General features: G+C 37.8%; 1 protein-coding gene across 2 annotated transcripts in view; it reads left to right on the plus strand.

Annotated features, from left to right (window-relative positions):
• The window catches only part of LOC131961911 (cadherin-18), a 221,817-nt gene that overhangs the window by 171,444 nt on the left and 26,646 nt on the right, over positions 1-23,727 (plus strand). For both annotated transcript variants that reach the window (XM_059326836.1, XM_059326835.1), the window contains exons 5-9: positions 4,422-4,589; positions 6,418-6,605; positions 8,617-8,870; positions 15,675-15,811; positions 21,252-21,373. In XM_059326836.1, coding sequence (XP_059182819.1) covers positions 4,422-4,589; positions 6,418-6,605; positions 8,617-8,870; positions 15,675-15,811; positions 21,252-21,373 — 869 coding nt within the window. The remainder of the gene's footprint in view (positions 1-4,421; positions 4,590-6,417; positions 6,606-8,616; positions 8,871-15,674; positions 15,812-21,251; positions 21,374-23,727) is intronic.

A 23,727-nucleotide genomic window follows, 5' to 3' on the forward strand; every position in this document is an offset into this window, starting at 1 on the left:
CGAAATACTGATATACCGCCCCGCCCTACCTAGTAATGATTGACATATGACACATCCGGGGCGGATGGGAGGTGGATGGTTCAAACAAACAGCCGACTTTCACGATATTTTACGTAACTTACGTTTTTTATGTAAGTTACCGTAGCCACGTCACCCTTGTAACTAATTCACTTCCTTAACCGAGGTCAGCGGTTTTGCGGCATAAATTTACTGAAACTGCAGCCTTTTTTTTAAACCGCAAACCGTTCATATACGTATAATGACATGTGTGCTAATTTTAAAATGATCTGATGTACAGCGAGCCGCGAAAAGGCTCATATGAGTCATTTCAACAAAAACTCATATATGTCATTATGGGTGGTATTGACAAATGACATATTCTGTCATATAGGTTGGACATCTTGTTTAATAAAGACAGATCATAACATCTTATACTGGTCTATAATATACTATTCATAACATAATCCCCTCTTTCTGTTGATTCAGGTTCACAGGTAGTCTATGGAATCTCAGCCTCAGCTCAGTGTGACAGATGATGTGTAACCTAAGATCCCCTGGATCTTAATACTGTTGGCTGCCCTGCTCCCTGACCCACTTTTAATGATTATTCTGCCTGAGGCGAGTGGATTAGTTTCTGTCTATAGAGTCTTCAAGAAAGAAAGAGGAAATTGACCTATTGTATAACACAGCTATAGCTGGCTCTTTGGTGAAATTAGGAAATCACACAGCTGCATTAATTCACTCCAAAAAGATTTTTTTGGGTTAAATTAAGCTGGAAACAGAATATTTTGAATATAATGATAATATACTTGGTAAGTCATCTGAAATCAGTTAATAATGTACTTCAAATGCATTTTAAGAATGTAGATATACTCTGCCTGTTAAATATTTTGTCACACACAGTTTTTTTACACAAAGCTTGTTATATGAGCTTCTTAAAATGTCCTTTAAATGTGGTTATCACATCCAGTTTGTAACATATCTATACTAAGCATACATTCACACCAAATCAGGTGTTGAGGGTTGTGCAGCGGCGTGGCAGTGTCACTCTGGCTCATTTGTGTGATGATAAGTTGTGAACTTTAACACCCCCTAAGCCTGAAGGTCTCTGTGATGCACCAAAAAGAAAAGTAGATTAACCACTAATTCTGTCATTTTCCTTCATTCCCTATCCACAAACTCAAACAAATAGACACAAACCAAAGGAAGCTCTGCAGGAGATTCAGATTCAGATGTTGAAGCATTGAATAGTGAACAAGGTTCTTCTTCCAGTCTGATCACAGGTCACATGACTGGGCACTGCAGTGTGATGGGTTGTCCATCTCCAAAACTCGATTTCTTTTTCAAATTTTGTGTTTTTTCTCATGCACTGCAGTAGCCTTAACACAGTACCCACGTTCAAAAGAATGGGATGGCTGGTCTTTAAAGCTCCCAAAGGTAGCATTAACACAAAATCAGGCGTTGCAGTGAAAATGCCATTGTTATTCTGTGTTTCTATCTTCCTGCTCAGCAAGGTTCATAAGCTCAGCGTAAACTTATACTTAGGAACGCGGGTATTTGAGGAACAAGACTTGTGTTGCAACTAACCACTGGAGTGGAATGTCAGTTGTGACAGGTTATGACTATATACAGTTTATGACTGTATACTCTGACCACATATCATGTATGTTGACAACTTGACAATGTAAGCAACTCTCAATGTGTCCAAACATATCTGGCGCTGAGCCACAATGTATAAATTGCCTCACGTCCTTGTACTTGTATTAATTCTGCTGCATGAGAGATGAATCCAACGCTGTGTGCATTAAATCTCGTGCATTGAACTCCACTTCTTCAACCACATCCTCATTTCAACCACATCTAGAAAAACGCATCATATCAACCATACCATAACTGTAAGGTGAAGCACATTTGTGAATTAGGTCTTTTGACAGAGCCTCAAATATGTGTATGTGCTTAAGTTGCTGAGATTTTTTACATCGTTTTTTCCTCCTTTCCTCTCCTCACGTTGTGCTGTATTCCTTTTCTTTCATCTCTGTCTTCATGTCCTGTTCACCTCTGTCATATTGTATGTGTGTTTTATACGTTTTGGACAGTTGATGACACATTTCGTTGTACTAGTACTTGTTACTCTGTGCAATGACAATAAAGGCTTCTGATTCTGATTAAAATCACAATTACAGTTATTCTAAGTTGGCCAGCTAGCTGCTCAATTGCTTAGTCGTCATTTAGTGAAGGGCAGGCAAGTGTACAGTTTTTTCTTTCTTCTGAAAATTAATGTTTTCGATATTACTAATGGTATTAGAGCAGAAAGAGTGACCCAAAACTGTTCATTCACAAAGCACTAACAGCCCAGGATTTGCCATTAGCTTGTTAGCGTGTTAGCTTAAGTGTCCGAGTCTTCTGACACCAGAAAGATGAGGCTTTGACAGCACCTGCATAATGTGATGTGGTTAACTCTCGAGCACTTTTTTAAGTTTGACTTTGAAAATAATTGGCAGAGTCAGAAAGGGCGGTCTTGTAACAGTGAAAGAAGACCATGTAGACGTACGTTCATCAGTACCAGTCTGCATCTCAAAGCAGTGGGAGTGGAGTAAGAACATACCACAAGCTGGATTTTTGTGTCAATAATGTTGAAAATAATACCTTTTCACCTGGCCTTCAGTGATGTAAGTGATGCCTTGAGTCATTCTCTAAAGCCATCTTATCAAATGTCGCCCGCTGTTGTGATTTCCACTCTCAACGTGAGGCAACAGCAGTCCCATAATCAACACCATCCCATTCCCTCCCAGGTCTCACTGCTCCCGGCCAGCCGTTGTGTATTATTGCGGGGTTCACAAGTTCACAGGAACATGAGTTCAATGGTTGCTGGAGGGTCGTGTCTCTTGGGAGAAGCAAGATTTACAACGAACACTGATGTTACTGGTGGAACATATTAAATCAGCCTCCATGTGGTGATGCGGTTTCAGGAGCTAAAATGGCAAATTAACCCTCGAGCGCAGATATAGACGCACACAAAAAACTAATCTAGACAAACAGACATGTTAAGTCTCTGCACACAGACACACACAGAAAATATATATGTGCAGCTATTACATTCAATAAATCAACTAGAAAACAGTGACTTTTTGGCTTGTTACTATGTTGCAATTCACCTTAGTATGGTTTTCTCTGTATTGGGAAGAGGTGCAGTCATATATCACTGAGTTACCATTGTGAAAGTTCATGGTTGTGTTTGCTGTGTTATTGTAGTAATAAATGTGATTGAGCGGGTGCCTTAGAAAGTTGCATTGTGCTCCGATGCAAGGTTGCATACTCATTTCAGATATAATGAAAAGTGAGGCAAGGCTAACCTTGACAGTGAGAGACCAGGAGAATCAAAGATGAAAAAAAGCATAGTTTCATGGTGTTTGTTCTTAAAAGAAAGTGTGATAAGGTGCTGCATGAGTAGTCCATATCTGAAAGAGGGTTTGGTGGGGAAAATATTAGGAAAATGACAGTGTCACTAAGTGTTATTGTCATTACTGTAACTCTTTTTGTCTTTATCTTAAAAAGCATGATTTTTTAACCCTCAGAAACCCAACCCTCTATGTATTTTTGGCAATCTTTTAAACAAAACATACATTTCAGTTTACCGTAAAAAGAAAACAGGCATTATCATCAGAATTAGAACTTTCCGACAGTCCTTGAATGGATCATAGGTTATGAAAGTTTCCTTTAGAAAAAAGTAACCAAATCGATTTTATATTTTATATATTTCTGTCAAAATCACTTTATTCTACACAAACAGTCTGGAAGAACTAGATCCTGTTAAAAACATTAAATTCTGCGCTCCTCAGGCTGACAAATACTCGAACAAGACTACAGGCTGTTTACACAGAGCTGAGAGGAGAGGACAGGAGAGGTTGCAAGTAGAGGTTGTAGAAATGCAAATAGTTTAAAATGTATAGCATGTGAAGACCCAATAGCAGTGACACCTGGTCTTGGAAAAGTGTTGTTCAAATTCCATTTTGTTCCAATTAAAAAAAAAATTATCAGAGAAATTCAACTTGTGTTTTTTTTTTTTTATTATTATTTATGTCATTATAAATGTGTTAGTGTGACTGTTCACACTAGCCATAATTGTTGTGATTCCATAGAATGCAGGGCTTTATTTTATATAGGTTTATATATTGCAGTGAAATACAGTCCACAGTGAGTAAAATGTAAAAAGAGTGACAAAAAAACACCCTTCAATGGTTTGGGGTTCAGAGGGTTAAATCTTATTTTCTTCGCAAGTGTCTTGTTTTTATTCTCAAAATACCTAGTCGATTGAAACTGCAAATTGAATATTATTTTTATTACAGTGTGTCTGGCTCCATGAGAGACCTCATCAACACCTATTTTAACTCTAATGGTTTGTTTTCCTCCAATTCATGCAGGAATCATCAGGACTGCCTTATCTGACATGGACCGGGAAGCCAGAGAACACTACACCGTTGTTATCCAAGCCAAAGACATGGCAGGCCAGGTCGGAGGCCTCTCCGGCTCCACCACCATCAACATCACTCTGACAGACGTCAACGACAACCCGCCCATGTTTCCCCAAAGTATGTATACATCATTATCTGAAAAACAATATTCCAGCAAGCAAAATTCTGGCTTAAGTTAACCCTCGTGTTGTTTTAACTTTCCGCATACACCTCAAATATGACCCACGTTAACTAAAGCCCTCAGATAAAGCAGCTTGATTAGATTTTGAAACCCACATCTATTTTGCATGAAGAAACAACCTGTCATTCATCAAAAACTTTGTGAATATCAAGGTTTTTCCTCTTACAGTGCAGAAAAACTGGATTTAATCAGTGGAATCCACTCATTTTTATGACCACAGACCTTTCATAATTGGTTGAAACGGCTTTATTTTTATTCGTTTTATTGCTAAAGATACTGCATAGGTGTAAAATAATTTTTGAGCAAGCGTGCATGCATATATGCACACATGCATGCATGGTTTTTATGTTTTATGACAATCATTTATAGCCTCCGGACCCCTAAGACAAGACTTGTACCCTGTTGGTTGGTTATTTGGTTGGTTGGTTGGTTGGTTGGTTGGTTCTAGGAAAAGTCTTCAAATTTCAACTGAAAAAAAAAGTTAAGGGTGTTTCCTCTGCTGTTAAACATAGTGGTGGGTCATTTTTGACCCCTAAGACAACACAAGGGTTAATATTTTGCAAAATAATCAGTAAAAGTAGTTCTTATTAGCTTGGAAAGATGTTAAGAAGACATTGTCTTGGGCCAAAGCCTCTATTTAAAAGCTCTTTACCCTGAGAAAAGTGCTGCCTTTTGGCGCTTTCGCTTAGTAATTAGCCAAAAGGCAAATTTAGCAAAATAACCAAAGATAATAATGTTAATGTCTTACACCGACTGACCTGAATACATAGCTTAATTTACATTAAATGGCCAAGCTGCAGCCGGAAATCTAATGAGCTTTTCTCAGCCAGTTTGGCCTTGAGCAGAAGACCTCCACTTATGATGCCTGAGGCTGTTACACCACCTGGAAAAAGCATGTGTAGAAAAATGTTCTGTCCTGTAGTTCCCTCATAGAAGTTAAAAGATACAAAGTAACTGTAAGAAGTGTTATTTTTTTTTAAATCATTCACTCTGTAGAAAAGTCTGAATAGGTCTTAACATGAAAGGCAAGTAAATTATCCTTTACAGCGTATGTTTTTGCTGCTTAAATGAAAAGAAGAAGCGTCAACATTTCAATATTTGCAGAACATTAAATACTTTTAATTATAATTTTGCCATGCATGCAATCATTAACCGTAAATCCATCCTGGAAGGTTTAGAGAGCAAATCTTAGATTATTAAGGCTTCCCCTCACAGAGCTATTCAGCATGTCTCCCCATGATGTATTACACTTCATTGTTGTGTGACTCAGTAGTCTAATACTGCAGTTATATTTTCCGTAATTAGCTAAATTAGACTCGCATTTATCAAAACTTTCTGTTTTTGCAGTCTGGATTTCTCCATTTTAATGATAAATTTAAGTAATGATAAAGTTGTGATTCATTCTCTTCTTTGAAAGTGCCTCATCAAGCAAAAGCCCCCACGGCTCAGGAGGTTTTCATTCTGTGCTGCAATGAAAAACTATTTCAAAACCATCAACGTTGTCTGAATAATCATCCGCCCGAGTTTGATCTGCCCCATTGCAGTGCTGTGAACCTCGCCTTAGCATTTAATATCAATTGAGGCACTGCAGAGTATTTTTAATGACATTCCCTGAGGAACAAATGGTGACAGAATCAAATTGCTTAGCTAAGCCCTTTTTAGTGGAACATTCAGACAATGATTTGGGGCAGGTCAGATTCTGGTTAAAACAGGGTTTTTTTTCATGCCGTCTCTAAGTGGGTACACATCAATGTTCATCCACAGAAAATTACCAGCTGTACGTCCCTGAATCAGCTCAAGTAGGGAAACCGGTGGGGAAGATCAAAGCCAATGATGAGGACCTTGGCGTCAATGCAGACATCAAGTACAGCATCATTAACTCTGAGGGAGCCAACATGTTCTCCATATCCACAGACAGGGACACGAGAGAGGGGATCATCAGCCTGAAAAAGGTAAGAATGTGCCGTCTACGAGACAGAAATGTAAACTTTCACAGGTGCCGAATGAATGGTCGGAGCGGCGGCCATTTTTATTTGTAGTGTTGCCATTGCAAAGAACTGTGACCGTAGTAGTGGGAAAGGGCATAAATATAGAGTAGGGATGGGAATGATTAATTGATGATCGTCTAATGGTCGTTAATGTGGAATTTTTAATTTATCTGTGCATTTTATTTATTTTATCTATGACTGCGTATCAGTATCACTGAACTGAAACACGGCCGAGCGTTCAGTTCTGCAGCTATACATCAATAAGCCAATGAGCTGAGAATTAAGTTGGATAAAGCTACAGTTTGCAAAATAAAAGTTTCAATAACAATTATAAAACACACAGAAATACAAGAGGATTAATTCGAGCAAAACTAGCTTACTGTATCAAACCTTGCTCCAAAACGTATTTAAAGACAAAAACATTGAAGTCCTTGACAGTATCTTTACAGTATAATCTCATTTGAGTTGGTTTTACGATTGACAGGAAGTCTCTTTTCGTCCTTTCAAAATAAAAGTGTCAATTATCAAAACAGGCCTAAGACTTTTGCATAGTACTGTATATACATATCTTTTATTTTGCTCATGTATGCATGTTGTTATACATACTAGAGTATGTATAAAAACAAAGCGATTAATTGATTAATTGATCGTTAACGTTATAGATGATTGAGTTGGCAGGTTTTTTCCAAACGCCCATCCCTAATATAGAATAGAAGTTCTGTCTGTTGCAATTTGACATCGTTTTACTGAAATTTCTACAAACATTCTACAAACAGTGTACGTTTGTTGATATTGTCCAATTTCAGATCTCTATTTGACCATGTGGTGAGAAACCATATGAAATATGGTAGCTAATTTAGACACAAAATCTGTAGTAACTAACGTGCACTAGGACCCATCATAACTTCAGAATCAGAAAGCCTTTATTGTCATTGCACAGGGTAACAAGTACTAGTACAACAAGATTTGCCATCAACCCGTCCAAAACGTATAAAACACACAAACAATATGACAGAGGTGAACAGGACAGGAAGACAGAAATGAAGAAAGGAAATACAGCACAACGCGAGGAGAGGAAAGGAGGAAAAAACAATGAAAAAAACCTCAGCAACATAAGCACATACATAATACACTTCACAACATGAACAGACTTATGATTTGCAGCAAGTCGGAGACTCGCTGAATACTAAAAAGCATGCAGAACCAGACACTAAATGAGTCAAATGTAACAACTTAAAGCTTCACAAAAACGTTTGTCACAGCATAGAAAAAAAGCCCATTATTAACACCATCTGACTAGCAAGAAAAAGAGCGGAACAAAGTTGTCATAGTGTTGCAATAAATTCTGCCCGAATAAGCAAGAAAGCTAACTAGCCAGCTGTCCTTCTACAAACTAGTTTTACACACTTTACAGCCCCACTGCTGTTTGCTGTTTGCTGTTTGACGTATGTTGTCACCATAAAGAGCCATGTGTAACGTGCTTTGACACTGACGTTAAGGTGTACTATGGAGAGTTTCGGATGCTGTTCCAGAATAATTAAGTAGTGCATACAATTACAATAGGCTTTGTTGAGGTTTGTTAGGTAGGACATGCATTTGAAAGAGGATTACAATTGTGTCAAAGTGTTGAGGTTAAATGAAATGATTTTGACAAATCATGCACTGAAATTAGATTTCTTTCCAACACATTACATTAAAATCACAGCCCTCTGGCTCCTTCAGTTTTATAAATCTATTGGATAACATTAGTTGTGTAATAATCGTTCAGATAAATGAGGAAAAAACTAACCTAAAAGATAAGAAAATATCAAAAACATCAACTACAAAATTTAAATGATGCTTTTTTTGTCCACTTTGTCACAGATTCTGCATTTAATCTGTTCTAAGTAAGACATCACTTGATTCACAAGTGTATTTACTTCGTACTACTAAGTGTGCTAATTATATTTCCCCATGGTGCCTTTCCCCCCTACAGCCTCTGAACTACGAGAGGAAGAAGACCTACACCCTCCACATCGAGGGCACCAACACGTATGTGGATCCTCGTTTCTCCTATCTGGGCTCCTTCAAAGACACTGCAACCCTTAAAATCACAGTCGGAGACGTGGACGAGGCCCCCGTCTTTTCTATAGACCATTACATCATGGATGTATACGAGAACTCGCAGAGTGGCACAGAGGTGGGCGTCGTGACGGCTCGAGATCCTGACAGCAGGAACAGTCCTGTCAGGTAAGACACTTTAACTCCTACATATACAATCTGCATAAATGATTACAAACATTCAGAGGCAGAACAGCTCTGTAGGCATACTGTCTTATTAGTTGTGCATCACTGGATATAATTGAAGATCTGCAGTTTTTTTCCTTGGTAATAAATAGCAGACAAGTCGACTGCAAAAGTAAAAGGGTAAGAGCGGAGGTTGCTAATATTATGAGGCTTATTTTGAGGCTCAGTGCTCCTTCAGATGTGACTGGCAGCCAATGCAACTTTGTCAAGTAATTGGTTGCCAAAAGTTAATATATGTTTTTAGAAACATACCAATCTTTGCCAGCTGGGTTTCTGGAAATATCCATTCTGTTAGATTAGTTTGCAAAGTATATGTTTGCCATGCAAGGGTTTTGATGATGAGAAAGTCAGTCTGGGCCAACCTGGTCACAGCTTAACAGGAATTGCTTATTTAGTCATATTTTGATCAGTGTTTCTTTTTTGTCATTCAGGTTTACCAGTGAGATATCTTTTGCTGAGGTGATTTAGATTTGCTCATTGAGGTTTAAGACAACTAATAAGATTATTTCTGCCTTAGAGACACGTTTGTCGAATTAAAACTCCAATTTGCATGTCATATCTCTGCCCCAGTTAATTGTACCTTTTGCAGATAAGCGTTTGAAGCTGTGACTTGACACTGCACATGTTTGTCATTATGCATGTATGAAATAATGCATATTTTATGATGCATGTTCAGCATATGCAGTAGCTAAAAAAATGTCACTATATGACAATTTTCTAAACATTAAGTCTGCAAAATTGAGGATTTTGCAGGTGGCTTTGAAATGCCAATATAAAACATAATGTTAAATAAATCAAAAGTTGCATTATGTTATTTTTGGTAGCCCCTTGTTTGTTTCTGCTACTTTACATGCCCGTGATGCCTCACATCCCTTTTTAAAATCATCAATATGCATAGTGAATCAGTCTCATTTTTTGGCATCAGATAGATGGTTATTTTGTCTGCAAGTCTGTGAAGTAACCCGAGGCAATACAACTGCTTAGCACATTTGTATGCGCTCTAAACACATGCTTGTGAACTGTTGAAAAAAGATTGATAATACCCCTAGGCAGTGGACTAATCCTAGGTTTTTCGCTCTGCACAGGTACCTCATTTCATGACATTACACTCAAACAACTCTGCACTGCTTGTTTTAATTTCCATTCCCCTGGCGTACATGATGGAGTGTACCTGTAAACGCAGGACTCCTCATAAGATGAAATTTAGCTGATATATCAATGAGAAGCAATCTTCTGTTGCTATTACATGTTATAGGATCACAGTTTAAAGCCTCGCCGTAGGCCGCCAAGCCCAGGGGTTTTCTAAACACCATTAAGCGCAGTGACTTATGACCGCGCTGCTGTCCTCCCCGTTTTGGAGAGGTGAGCTCTGAGTTTCTTGTTGAATAATGTTCAATTCCAAATGGAGGGAAGACGCGGGCGTAAAAATGATTATTTGATTCATGTCCTAATCTTAAGACTTTGTGATAGGTTTGTTGTAAACAAGAAGGTAATCTCCATATGAAAGAGTTTCCTCGCTCTCCTTGTGGGATACCTCCTCCTCGACCACTTCCTACACCACTGTACATCACTCCCAGTGTTCGCCGCATAAAGCAGAAGGCAGCGGGAGGCATCCATGACAGCCGCTTGAACTCGGAGAAAAGCTAAACAACTGTGCCACTGCTCCATGCATTGCTATCAAGGCTGCACAATGCAGCAGGGATCAGTATTTGGCTCTCTTTGATCATCAGACGTCTGCCAATGAAATAAACATGTTATTGAAGTGACATTTCAAATGACGGTCTAAAAATTGACATCTAAATAGCCAAACAAAGTCTTGATGGCTCATTACCTCTGGTTGCTCTTATACATTATCATAATTAGAACAGTTGGGGAAACTTCCTGGCACGGTTACTTTTAAGCGCTGCATGTATTCAGGAGAGCCCCGCCTTCAGGCTGTGTTAACTGACATTTGGTTTCCTCAGTTGTAACATCCAATGAAGTGATGAAAGTAAGTTTTAAATAGATGACAATGAAATGCCAGGGAAGGCTACCTAACACTTGATTACAAATACACCACAGGTTTAACATAATTAAATAATTTAGTAATTCTGAAAGCAGATTGGTTGTCTGAAAGAAAAGATCACTTTGGAACACAAATATTAAAAATCCTATATTGCAAAAAGTGAGATTTCCATGCTATGTTTTATTATAAACCAGGTTTAGGTCATTTTAAATACTGTTAAAGTATCAAAAATCCATGGATAAATGCACACAGCCTGTTTGCAGAAACTGCACCTTTAAACAAGGCACTTCAGCCTTTGAAAAATTGTGACATCACAACAAAGGGTAGGTGCTGTTACAGTTATTCTCTGGCTGCAATGATGGTGCAGAGATACCAAGAGCCAAAATGCAGAAGACCTGGAAACGTTGACCAGTCAGAGCAAAATTGTCTGAAACGCTCTGTTTAAGTGCCGTCTTGAAAAAGAAAGGATGAAAACAGGTATATTCAGACAAACTGTATGAGAAAAATAATGTCTTTTTGAGCATTTAAGCATGTAAACAGAGTAGGAACATTAGCATAATATGTCTCCTTTAATGATCTTCTCAGTATACTGTAAATCCCAGTGCCTTTGGAGATTGGTCCTTCTTAATCTCTGTTAACAGATATCTGTTTGCAGCAGGGGGAGATTTTGGTATCAGAATGGTTTGGTCTTTGTTTGTAGTCCAAGTATTGACCGATCGGCATGTTTGAGGTGCTTTGGTTGCATGCAGGGAAACAGTCTATGTGGACAGAAAAAAAGAGATAGAATAGATATGCAATCTGGGAACCCATTGCAACACCTGACAACAATTTAGCTTTTTATTAGTTTTTGCATTCCGCATTCATATGAAGAGAAACAATCTGGTTTGTAGACGTCATCTCTCAACTCCAACTCCATTCTTATCACACTGTAAACAAAGATCGACACACGGAAGAGGAAGTCATGGCCCAAGAATCTGTTATTTCTTATCAGGATATCCGCCGGCTACCCAAGAACCCCTGAAATACCAGCCACTGTGCCCAGAGACTATATCTTTGTCAGACTGGGTTGATGGTTGAAGATAAGATACATCTCATTTAGCAAAACTCACACTTGTTCAACACTGCATCTCATTCTCATGACTGAGTTTCCATCAACCTCTGCTTTATTTTAAGATGTCAGCCAAGCATGCTGCATGCTACATCTGAGGCTGATAAAGAGATTAAGGCTTGAACATGTTCCTCCAGGCTGCACATGGGTGAACTTGCATGTTTGTCAGATGCGTCTTGTATACAAAAGTTAGTATATTTACATATTTATGCTTAGAGGTGGGTGGAAACAGAAGGTTAGATAAACCAGTCGGCTTGTTAGATCCGTATGTCGGCAAGGCATTTTGTCGAGAGCTGTGTAGCGAACAAGAAAGAGCAGCAAAGTCGCCTTTCAGTTTTTTATCCATCCAACAAGTTTGTTTTTGTGTTTTGTAATACGGTGAGCATTACCGCCTCACTCGGCTGCACTACTGTAAGCTTTTAGTCTTGTTGATGTTCAGTGCTCTCCAAGGCCTCTGCAATGGAAAAAAAGCCTTACACCTACATCACCTAAAATGTCAAAGAAGGGGGCTATTAGTGGACATAATGGAAATATAATCTGTATCTCCACATGCAGCAGTTATTGTTTGATTCAGGGGTCCGATGGCAAAACCTGGTGTTTTAAAAGACTTTTCTGCTATTGAGTTGTTCTGGAAAATAATCATAACATCTTGTAACATCGTGTACTTTAGTTGTTTATTTTCTTATTCTTGAGGATAACTAGCAAAAGAGCAAACTTTACATCAAACAAGATTTATCACCAGTAGCAGTAATTAAAAAGTGTTTTTCAGTGGATTTTTTTTCCTCAGAAGCCATAAAACACGTTTTTCTTTCTGACACCTAAACTCACACGTTAACTGCCGAGAAGCCTCGGTGCTCTCATGAGCCTGAGCATTTAATAAATCATGACAACATTTATACTAAAGGTGCTGGGTACACAAGCTAAAAAAAAAAAAAGGAAAAAAAAGTTTATTATTTCAAATAAATTCAATCCTGGAATTAATATCCCTATACCATTTCCATCTCTCATGCCAATTGAAAATTGTCGACTTAGGCTATATTACTCAGAGGAATGAATGCTGGATTAAAGGTGTAAATAGGTCATTAGGAGATAAATTAGGGAATACACAGTCAATGCTCATTTCGTGCTTGAACTCATGAGGGGAGCAGCTGAGCCCGTTCCTGCTTTGTATTCTACAGGCTGCTCCGCTTCGAGTTTGATAACGCCGTTGCTAGAAAGCCATTACAACAGTGTAAACATTGCCAGCAGAACATCGCCTTTTGTCATTATTAAATATTGAAGATAATTACTCTTGACTTAGAAATATGTATTTTCAGAACATTCTGTCAAGACTTAAAGTCCATTTAAAAGCAGTTGGAATTATTCTATTTATGTGCTTTAGAAGTGGAATGAGACTTTGAAAATCAAAGAAGCATAAGAACTTCCCCTTTGGCTTGTGATGCCTCCGCACTTCATTCATTTCACTGGATGGTTTCGCTTGACTGAATCTCTTATGATAAATAAAAAGCTTTTGTTTCCCGCTTTGATACGTTTCATATTTGATATAAGCAAAAGTAAATATGTGTTTTCTAAGGCCTCGGTAGAATTGGTGAACTGAAAAACACATCAAGTACCTGCACAGTGTTGAGGCATTTAACTAAGTGCAGTGCTATTTGGCTTCGAGGGGCACTCGTCTTTTACACAATGGTCAGTTTTCTCATAATGAGCAGTAATCCTCAGTCTGTGAAAACAGTTGTATAATGTGCTCTGTGGCTCTAACGGGAGCTGAAAGAATAACCCTCATGATAACATCCGTTATATCTGGTTGAGTTCGGAGACTAACTACCAACAAAAGGCACCGTTACTGTGTATGGTGGGCTTTTGAAATGTGCAGGTCTTTGCGGACTAAAAGTTGACTAAATGCAGTTGTAAAGTTAGATCTAATTGTTGTTTCAACAGCAACACAATCACTTTAATTCCATGTGAAACAGGTCTTTACTCTATGGAGTCTTGGGCTATTTTGTCCATTTTTGAATCCTTTTCATGTCTTTTCGTGTCTTTGTAAGTCTTTTTGTGTCTTTTTTGGTAATTTTGTGTCTTTATTTTGTCATTTTGTGTCTTTTTTGGTCATTTTGTGTCTTTTTTTAGTCATTTTGTGTCTTTTTTAGTCCTTTAGTCCAACATTAAAAGTGATTTTGAAACTTTTTTTTACTTTCAAAACACTATCATGCTCAATAAAAAATTAAATGTTGCAAATGTGAACAAAGGTTGCAAATATAACATATAAGAGGTTTACATCCAGTTCTATAATTTTATGCAAAATATATTTGACCTTGTCTCCAGTTTTACTTGGTATATTATCATCAAACTGAAACTGGCCTCATGGAGTTTACAGCCAGACCTTTAGAGGTAAATTTACAGTAGGGCTCCACGCTGCTTTGTTTTCTAGTCTGGATGTGTATACAATATTTAGATTATTTGTACTGCTTTACCACACCATCAGACAACGTCTTTCTTGACCATTTTCCCCTTCTCCCTTTTGGCCCTTTAGTCTCCCTCCATAATGCTATCCACTTGTCAATCAGCATCATTATTGCCGTCTTGTATGTGTTGTCAGCTGATCTGCAGAGTAACACGGTGCACGGCACAGTCGCGCTAACGTGTTGGAGTGCTGAAGTTCTTCAGTCGACAAAATATAGTGTCAAATGAAAGGGCTGTCTGACAGCAAGGTAAAGAGGAGGACATATCCTAGATATAGCATACACTTAACTGGAAATGGAAATGTTTCATTTTTTTAGGTGGACTAAAATACATTTTGCTGCTGCCTCCGTCCACAGCGGGAAATAGCTTAGGAAGGCAGGAGGCCCAGCTGTTGGTCCTCCTCCTGCTTCTATAAGTACCTCATGCAAACCCCACTTCAAAAACTATCCATTTAAATGCCGTCAAAACAAAAGTATTATATAACCTATATAAAGTATAACCTGCACACCACCACCTACACTGCAAAAAAAGAAAAGTTGGGTGAACTCAAAATTTCAAGGCAACAAACTTTGATAAAATTTTAAGCTGGACAATTGAACTAAATATTTTAAGTTTTGTTTTTGAGTTTGCTCAACTCTGAATTTCTCTGGCATGACAAGCCGCTATGAATGTTAGCTAATGTTGTGACCACAATTTTGAGTAAGCATTGATACGCTAATGGCTACTCTTGTAGCTGTAACAAGCAGCACCGCTAGCATCAGTTAGCCGCTAGCATCAGTTGGCCGCTAGCATCAGTTGGCTGCTAGCATCAGTTAGCCGCTAGCTTTCGCTAAGGACCAAATTTCACAACCAAAAAAATAAGAGTTAGCAGAACTACAGTATTGTCCCTTGTTTTGAACCCTAACTTAAATATATAAGTAACAACAACTCACCAACTTGTTTTTGAGCAGACAACTGGCTTCCTTTGTTGTGCTAACTTACATTATTGCCCTAAATGTCAGTAATTTATATTTCCAAGTTTTACCAAATTAAATCCCTGTTTTAGGCCAAAAAATACAGGTTGGCTTTTTTTCAGTGCAGCAGATTATCAACTTCCATCTTGACCTCTGATGTTTTCCATCACCGTATTTTTTGAAGAATGGACATATAAGATTGTATTTTTTTTTTCTAATAGATATTACCTGGACAGCAAAGAGGAAGGAGAGAGATACTTCAGAATCGATGAGGGCAGCGGACTGATCCGGACCACGCAGACTCTGGACAGGGAAGACATGGCTTGGCACAACATCACTGTGATGGCCTCGGAGGTTGGTAGGTACCCAGGCTGCTTTCCATAAACACAATGTTTGCGAGTGGGCGAGCGAGCGTAATGCACCAGCTGTGTCTGTTTGCTCTTATGTGAGTGCTCCTGAGTGAGCAGATGAAGTTTGGAATCTCTCGCCGTGTTGACACGGTTCTTACTTCCTATTGTGCAAACACATTCTGATTTAATTCTCACCTGGGAAACTTCAAGAAAGTCTGGAGAGTTGAAATAGCATTTTAAGATCAACAATTTCACTTTATCTATACATTTTGCCTTCATATCTACATTGGAAATTAATTTCCCTGCACATAATATATATACTAAGGATGGGAATAATAATCGATGATGGTCGTTAAGACTTTGGTCGATCACATGGAATTTTTAATCGATCTGTGTATTTTTTTATTTTATCTCTGACTGCGTATCACTACTCACTGAACTGAAACACGGCCGAGCGTTCAGTTCTGCGGCCGTACGTCAATAAGCCAATGGAAAAAAAAAAGCTACAGTTTGCAAACTGAAAGTTGCAATAACAATTATAAAACACACAGAAATACAAGAGTATTAATTGGAGCAAAACTATCTTACTGTATCAAACCCTGCTAGCATGAATTACTAGGTTTAATTTGATCCAAAAACTTAATTAAACATAAAACACAATTTAATATGCAAGATTACTATGAAAACTAACCTCATGCCTCTTTTGGGGCTAAAATACAAAACATTGAACTCCTTGACGTGATTTTTACAGTTTAATCTCACTGAGTTAGTTTTAGGATCGACAGGAAGTCTCTTTTCGTCCTTTCAAAATAAAAGCATCCATTATCCAAACAGGCATTTGCATAGTACTGTATATATCTTTTATTTTGCCCATGTAGCGATGAATCGATTAATTGATCTTTAACTTTATAGATGCTCGAGTTGGCAGGTTTCTTCCAAACACCCATCCCTAATATATACTATTCACTTCCCCCTCTGACATATAAATATTGAAATATTATATATTCCTCCTGTGCTGACAACTTCAGGGCCCGTAGTAAACACATGAAATACTATTATCCAGTTGCCTGAAAGAGGCAGTTAAAAGAGATTGCTCTTTCTTTCCACACTCATCTTGTTTAGCCCCAAGCTAATAGGAGACATTATAAATTGTTATCAGAATTGCATTGAAATAATGGGTGATCTTTGTGCCACAACAGCATGATTTAAAGAATAGAAATTCTGGAATAATGGTGGCTGCTATAGCTCTACCCAGAGGCTTATTTTTTTTCCCTTTCCCACTAGATAACAAGACACCCTGAGGGGATCATATAGTCAGAGAGCAGCCCAGGTTCAGAATCATAGCGTGTAAAATTGGAGTCAAAATCAATATCAACAAAAGCAACGTTCCATAAAAAGGAATGACTATATGAATCTGCAGCGCACACTCTCCCTTTTACCTACAGAATGAAGTCAGCAGCACCATTTAGGCCCCGAGCTGATTTTATTCAGATATTGACTTCAGTGTTTTGATCAAAGACGCTTCAGCGGGAAGACGTTATATGTTATCGGACACATGTCCACGGCTGCAGGACCCTCAGTGTTAGTTTAACCATCAGTCCGCAATTACACGTTTGTAAAGAAAGCACCAAAGCAAAGGGTGTGAGGGTTCACAAAAACTGCAATAAACAGCTGTCGCCTGCAGCCATTCAGCTAACCAGTTCAGTGTCACTACCTCCCCTTTGATCATTCCTCTAACTCTAACTAGTCTGCTCAATTGTATTAAGAGTTCACAGTGAAGTATGCAGCCCTGTCCACATAGGTGATGATTGTCTGCCCAAGTCTTTGTCCCTTTTTCTGGCTTATGCAGTAAAAATAACCCAGCATTCAAAGGGTAAATTGCTTAAAACGAAGAAAATTATTTGTTTTGTATTGGATTATTATGATTTCTATTAACCTTTTAGTTGTCTTCGGGGTCAAATTACCAACCACTGTGTTTAACAGCATAGTAAACCCCCTTATTGATCTTTTTTCAATTTGAAATTCAATAACTTTCTTTGAATGACACACCAACGGGACACAAATCTTGTTTTAGGTGTCATTTTTGACCCATCGGCTATATAATCATTTTCATACCAAAAAAAACATAAAAACTTTTCATAAACCCCTACTTTAGTAAAACAGCAAACCAATTATGACAGGTATTTTGAAATAAAAAAACAATTCCACTGATTGAATCCAGTTGTTCTGCACTATAAGAGGGAAAACCTTGATATTCACAAAGTTTGTGATGAATGACAGAATTTTAAAACCCAAATCCATTTTGCATGAAGAAACAACCTATCAATCTGCTTTATTTTTTTTTTTTGGAACTTATATTTTATTTTCACCAAAATATTCCGTTCCATACATACAATTTTAAATTTTTACCTCACACACATTTACAACTGCTTAATATGCACTTCACTATATACCTTCGCATGTAAAATGAGTCAAAATAGAAAAGTAAATAATTAGAAAACAAAAAGAAGAAGAAAGAAAGAAAGAAAAAAATGAATGAAATAAATAAAAAGTCATAATAAATAAGACAAAAGTACACCTTGTTATTGCATTAACAAACTCATTACAGCGCTCCATCTCTTTATAAATGTGGGTCTTTGTAGCCTTATTGTATATGAAATTTGTTCCATTTCATACAGTTCCCATACTTTTTTAAGCCATATATTATATGTTGGTGGTTCACCAAGCTGCTTTATTAAAGGGGTTTAGTGAAGGTGGGTCATTTTTGACCCTGAGAACAACACAAGGGTTAATAATTAACAGGGTCAATGCTTAACAATAAGTATGGCCCAGTTCATTGTTTCCATGTGTAAACCTGTGCAGTTGTCAGAGCAGCGAGATGTTTTAATAGCATTATTAAACAGTGATATCACAATCACAAACTGTATTTAAACACGGCCAGTACCAGATGAGTGAAATGAACAATTCCAGTCTGGAGAAAACAAGGATGAAGGAACTCATTTGCATATTAATTAGAATGTATTCAAATAAGTTAGAGTGTATTTTTCTTATAATTAACTACAAAATCAAATTAGTCCCAATTGTTTCAATGTCCTTTCCTACACTGAAAATTAATTAAATCAATGCAGGCCCCGCTAACTTTAAGAATTGCTATCAGGTAACTTGGGTAATTTGTAATCACAATTAGGCAAATCTCCTGCCAACCGACAAAGGTGCTGCATGCTAATGCTCCTTTATCTCTTCACCTCTCCTTAGTATTCAAGCATACAGTTACATGTCAAGACACTGAGAATAGACAGAGTGATACATTTTGACCATTCTCAATGAGCAAGGACACGCACAGGGTCAGAGAGACAAAGCGCCCTGCACAGTTTGCTGCAAAGCATCCTGCAGAAACTTTACCTCACCTTCAGTGGCCACCAGGACGAGATAGACTGTGTGAGTGAGAGGGTGAATGTGTGATTGAATTTCAGTGTTGTTGTTGGATGGTCTGGTACTAAATATCTAAATCTTATCTTTTTTTCTTTTTACTTTTTTTTTTTTCAAGTTTTCACACACACATATCATACATTGAACTCAAAAGTAAGTGACTAAAATGGCATTGCAATAGATACACCTGCTGCCAATAGCAGTATGCAAAACAGACTTTAAAAATAATAACAACAGCAAAGGAAAGAACAAGAACAGGGGGGTACAAGTAAATTAATACAGGCTACACTGCAAAAAAAGAAAAGTTGGGTGAACTCAAAATTTCAAGGCAACAAACATTGTAATAACTTGTCAGCTAATATTGCGACCACAATTTTGAGTTAGCATTGATACGCTAATGGCTACTCTTGTAGCTGTAACAAGCAGCGCCGCTAGCATCAGTTAGCCGCTAGCTTTCGCTAATGACCGAATTTCACAACAAAGAAATAAGAGTTAGCAGAACTATTGTCCCTTGTTGTGAACCCCAACTTAAATATATAAGTAACAACAACTCACAAACTTGTTTTTGAGCATACAACTGGCTTCCTTTGTTGTGCTAACATTATTGCCCTAAATGTCAATAATTTATATTTCCAGGTTTTACCAAATTAAATCACTGTTTTAGGCCAAAAAATACAAGTTGGCTTTCTTGCAGTGTATGATAGTGTTGTTGCTACAATCATTTAGTCAGCCAACTGACTAAGCCAACACCTTCACTGACTTCAGCCAACACCTTGTTATGGCCTTTTTTCTTGCTGCCATAAAGACTTTCAAAAGATATCTGTCCGCCTTAGATATTTCTAAGTCCACGTTTCCCAAGTATAAGGACAAACAGGAGAATTCAATGCCATAACCAAGGACTTCGCTGATAGTATAATGAACCCCATCCCAAAAAGATTTAAGGGCCGAGCAACCCCAGAATATATGTGTGTGGTCTGCCATACAGTGGCCACACTCTCTCCACCACTTTTGTTTTGGTGTTATAAAAAATCTAAGACAATTTTTCCAGGAAAAATCCCTCCACTGTTGTGAGGCTGTGGTAAATCTTGTCTTAAACACCATGCAAATGAACCTTGCAACCATGCACACGATAAAGTAAATAAAAACCTGCAAACATTAATTTAAAAGAAAGATTGTCCCACCTGCATGGTGTTTTTTTTTTGTATGCAAGGAAGGTTTTGCTGAGTGAGCATGCTATTTTTCAGCTGCATACTGTTAAGCACACTCAGTGAAACCAGTCTTCTTCTCTTGGTTGGGGGTTAATGCCTTACTCTAGGGGCCTAAGTGGCTTTAGGCTATATGTTTTGAGCAAAATAACTTACTTAACCTCCCAGTATTGAACATAAATCTATGTTAGTCTGCAAAAATGTACATATTAGTCAGTATTGATTTGGCTTCATTCATACCTCAGAAGTACTAAAAACTGAATATTACGCTCCTTCCTTCAGGAGCACTTTAGCTTGACATTTCTGCACTCATGGCATTATAATTCTGTATGGATAAAGGTGTCTACCACAAGGCATATACTGCAATAAAACTCTTAATTTGATAGTGCAAATCATAATTTAGGTGTTAAATCAGATTTAAACTCAGTGGTGTAGGTGGCAGGTGGTTATTTTGTTGCCATTAAGGCTGTTACTTGATCTAAAGTAAGGCGTATGATTTACATGCCTGATGAGTTGCTCGTGCAGAGTAAGGGGCAAATAATGCATCAGAACCAAGCACGCCGACTGGGTTGAATAAATGCTGCACGAAGATGATCAGATGTGCTTTAATATACAAAATTTGCGTTCTGCAACGTTGAATCCCTCCGTGCTTTTACAGCCCAAGACAAACCCCGTACGCAGCCTAACAAGAAGAGCACAGTTTGTCCCAGTTTCACATTACAGTGTTGACGCTCCGCTGTGTTATTAAGGCTTGGATTTGACTTTCATCTTCTTTGTCATTCTCTCTCTCTCTCTCTCTCTCTCTCCGCTACAGACAACCCCAGCCTCCTAAGCCACGTTCCTGTTACAGTCCAGGTGCTGGACATGAACGACAATCCGCCAGAAATAGCCACAGACGAGGAGGTCATTGTGTGTGAGAGCTCAAGGCCGGGACAGGTGAGTGTAAGGATTCGCCTAGAAAAACAACTCTTATATCTGCTCTATTTCTCTCCTCTCTATCTCCTCACACATTCAAATGTCTCTGCAGCACCGACACACCGAGCCGTGCATTAACCTCAGCGCCTGCATGCATTCTGCACCCAACTATTGTTTCCCTCAGCAGTTTGGGCTGCTCGCTGAGAGCTGAGCAGTAAGAAACTGTAAAGGCATTGGAGAGAGCTCCTTAATCATCGCTCATTTAAAATGAGTATCTCAGCAGCAAGCCATGACAGCTCTAAATCGAAGCTCATTCCAATTTGCTCTCAGTAGTCTTTGATTCATTCAAATTAAGAAGGTTTTTGAGATATAGAGCAATCAGCAGCATGGAAATGGCTGAAAAGGCGGTTCGGCAAAGGATGATGGAGTAAAGACCGGGAAGACACAACTAAATACATTTTTAATAGTTTTAAGCTAGTGGAAGAAAAGTTTGAAATTAAGGTTTGCATTAAATTTGAATTAAGGTTGCATTACAGCCTCAGGGTTCTCGGCCCAGGGGATTAAGTGGGAAGAATTATAATGTGTTGGATGAGACAGCGGCACACCACCACTTTCACCGACAACATATGTGAAAGAACAGATCTGCTCATTAATGTTTTAGAATGTGTTTGCATTTCAATTTTCACACATTCATTTCTACAATAGCATTTTAAGACCATTTAAGGTAAAAAATAAATAAATAATATATAAACCTTAAGTTGAGGCAGTAATATTCTAATGAATAAAACAGAATTTAAGAGAATAAAGATTTTTATTTACAAGAAAAATAGGGAGATGGTGTTGTCTTCGGGGTCAAAAATGACCCACCACTATGTTAAACAGCATAGGAACCCCCCCAAATGATCTTTTTACAACTTGAATTTCAATTTCTTTTCCTAGAAGGACACACCAACGGGGTAAAAATCTTGTCTTAGGGGTCATTTTTGGCCCATCAGCTATATAATCATTTTCATACCACAAAATCCATAAAAACCATGCATGGTTGCGCGCATGTATGCATGCACACTTGCAAAAAAAATATGATTACACCTGTGCAGAACTGCCACTTTCACTGACAACATATGTGAAAGAAAAGATCTGCTTCTTAATGTTTCAGAATATGTTTGCATTTCAAATTTTTATACATTAATTCCTACAACAGCATTTTAAGAGTAGGTAAAATAAAAAAGAGGCAGTAGAGGCAGTAATATTCTGAGGAATAAAACAGAATTTCAGAGAATAAAGATTTTTATTTACAAGAGAAAAAAAGTGAGATATGCTCTGGGATTAAAGTAGTAAATTCACAAGAAAGAGAGGTTTGCCCTATGACTTGTATAGGTAGTGCAGCTTAAGAGTTAAATCAGTGTTAAAGGTATATTTCTGCTGTGGTTTCCTGCCGTTTAAGAAGCCCGGCCGAAGCATTTTATCATTGGACATAACAGCATGGTTCTGCAACCTGAGTGCAAAAAGCAAAAACAAGCTCCCCAAGGTTGTTAGTATTGCAGGGAATGTGATTGGCAAGTCACAGCAACAACTTTGCAATATATTTGACAGTGCTCTACACAGGAAGGCGGTAAATATATCTGCAGATACTTCACATCAACAACACTCAGAATAAAAGCGCTGTGTTCCGGCTGGCCCTTTGGACTGTAAATCGAAGGCCACAAGGAACAACTCAAACTCTGTATGTCACTGAACTCAGAAGGACTGCATCAGGGAACATTTAATCCCTTTCATATTTTTATTACTTACTGCTGCTAAATGCTGATTTATTTGTATGTTTATGGTATAATGGGCTATATGAATAGTATGTATATTTACTTAATCACTAGTAAAATGGACCTATCCTCTTATTAAAATGACCTGATGCTTTAAAACAGCTTCTCTATGCCTTTACTGTAAACGTTTTCAGTGTAAATTTAAAGTAAGTACTCGTAAAAAAAATAGTTTTTTTTTTGTTTTTTTTACTTTTATAAGTACAGTGTATTAGTAGAAATAAATGTGCAGTATATTACTGTATTCTTGTAAATTTACAACAGATTCGTCACTTAATTTCTGAATATTTACAGTATACTGTAAAACTTTTCATTGTAAATTTACAGAAAATGCATGTAAATAATAAACATTTCTTAAAGTTCTGTAATCACATAACTTCATTGCAATATACAGCATTACACTGTATAACAGTATTCTACTGTATTGATATCAGTTTGCATCTAAGGTTTACAGTCTTTAGTTAGTGGCTTAATATAACTGGAATATAGAAAATTACATGGCAATGTGCTCCATTATGGAAATTGTCACATGTTTTCGCATCAGTGATAATCATCTAAGAA

The sequence above is a fragment of the Centropristis striata genome, chromosome 23, assembly GCF_030273125.1.
Source record: "Centropristis striata isolate RG_2023a ecotype Rhode Island chromosome 23, C.striata_1.0, whole genome shotgun sequence".
NCBI lineage: Eukaryota > Metazoa > Chordata > Actinopteri > Perciformes > Serranidae > Centropristis > Centropristis striata.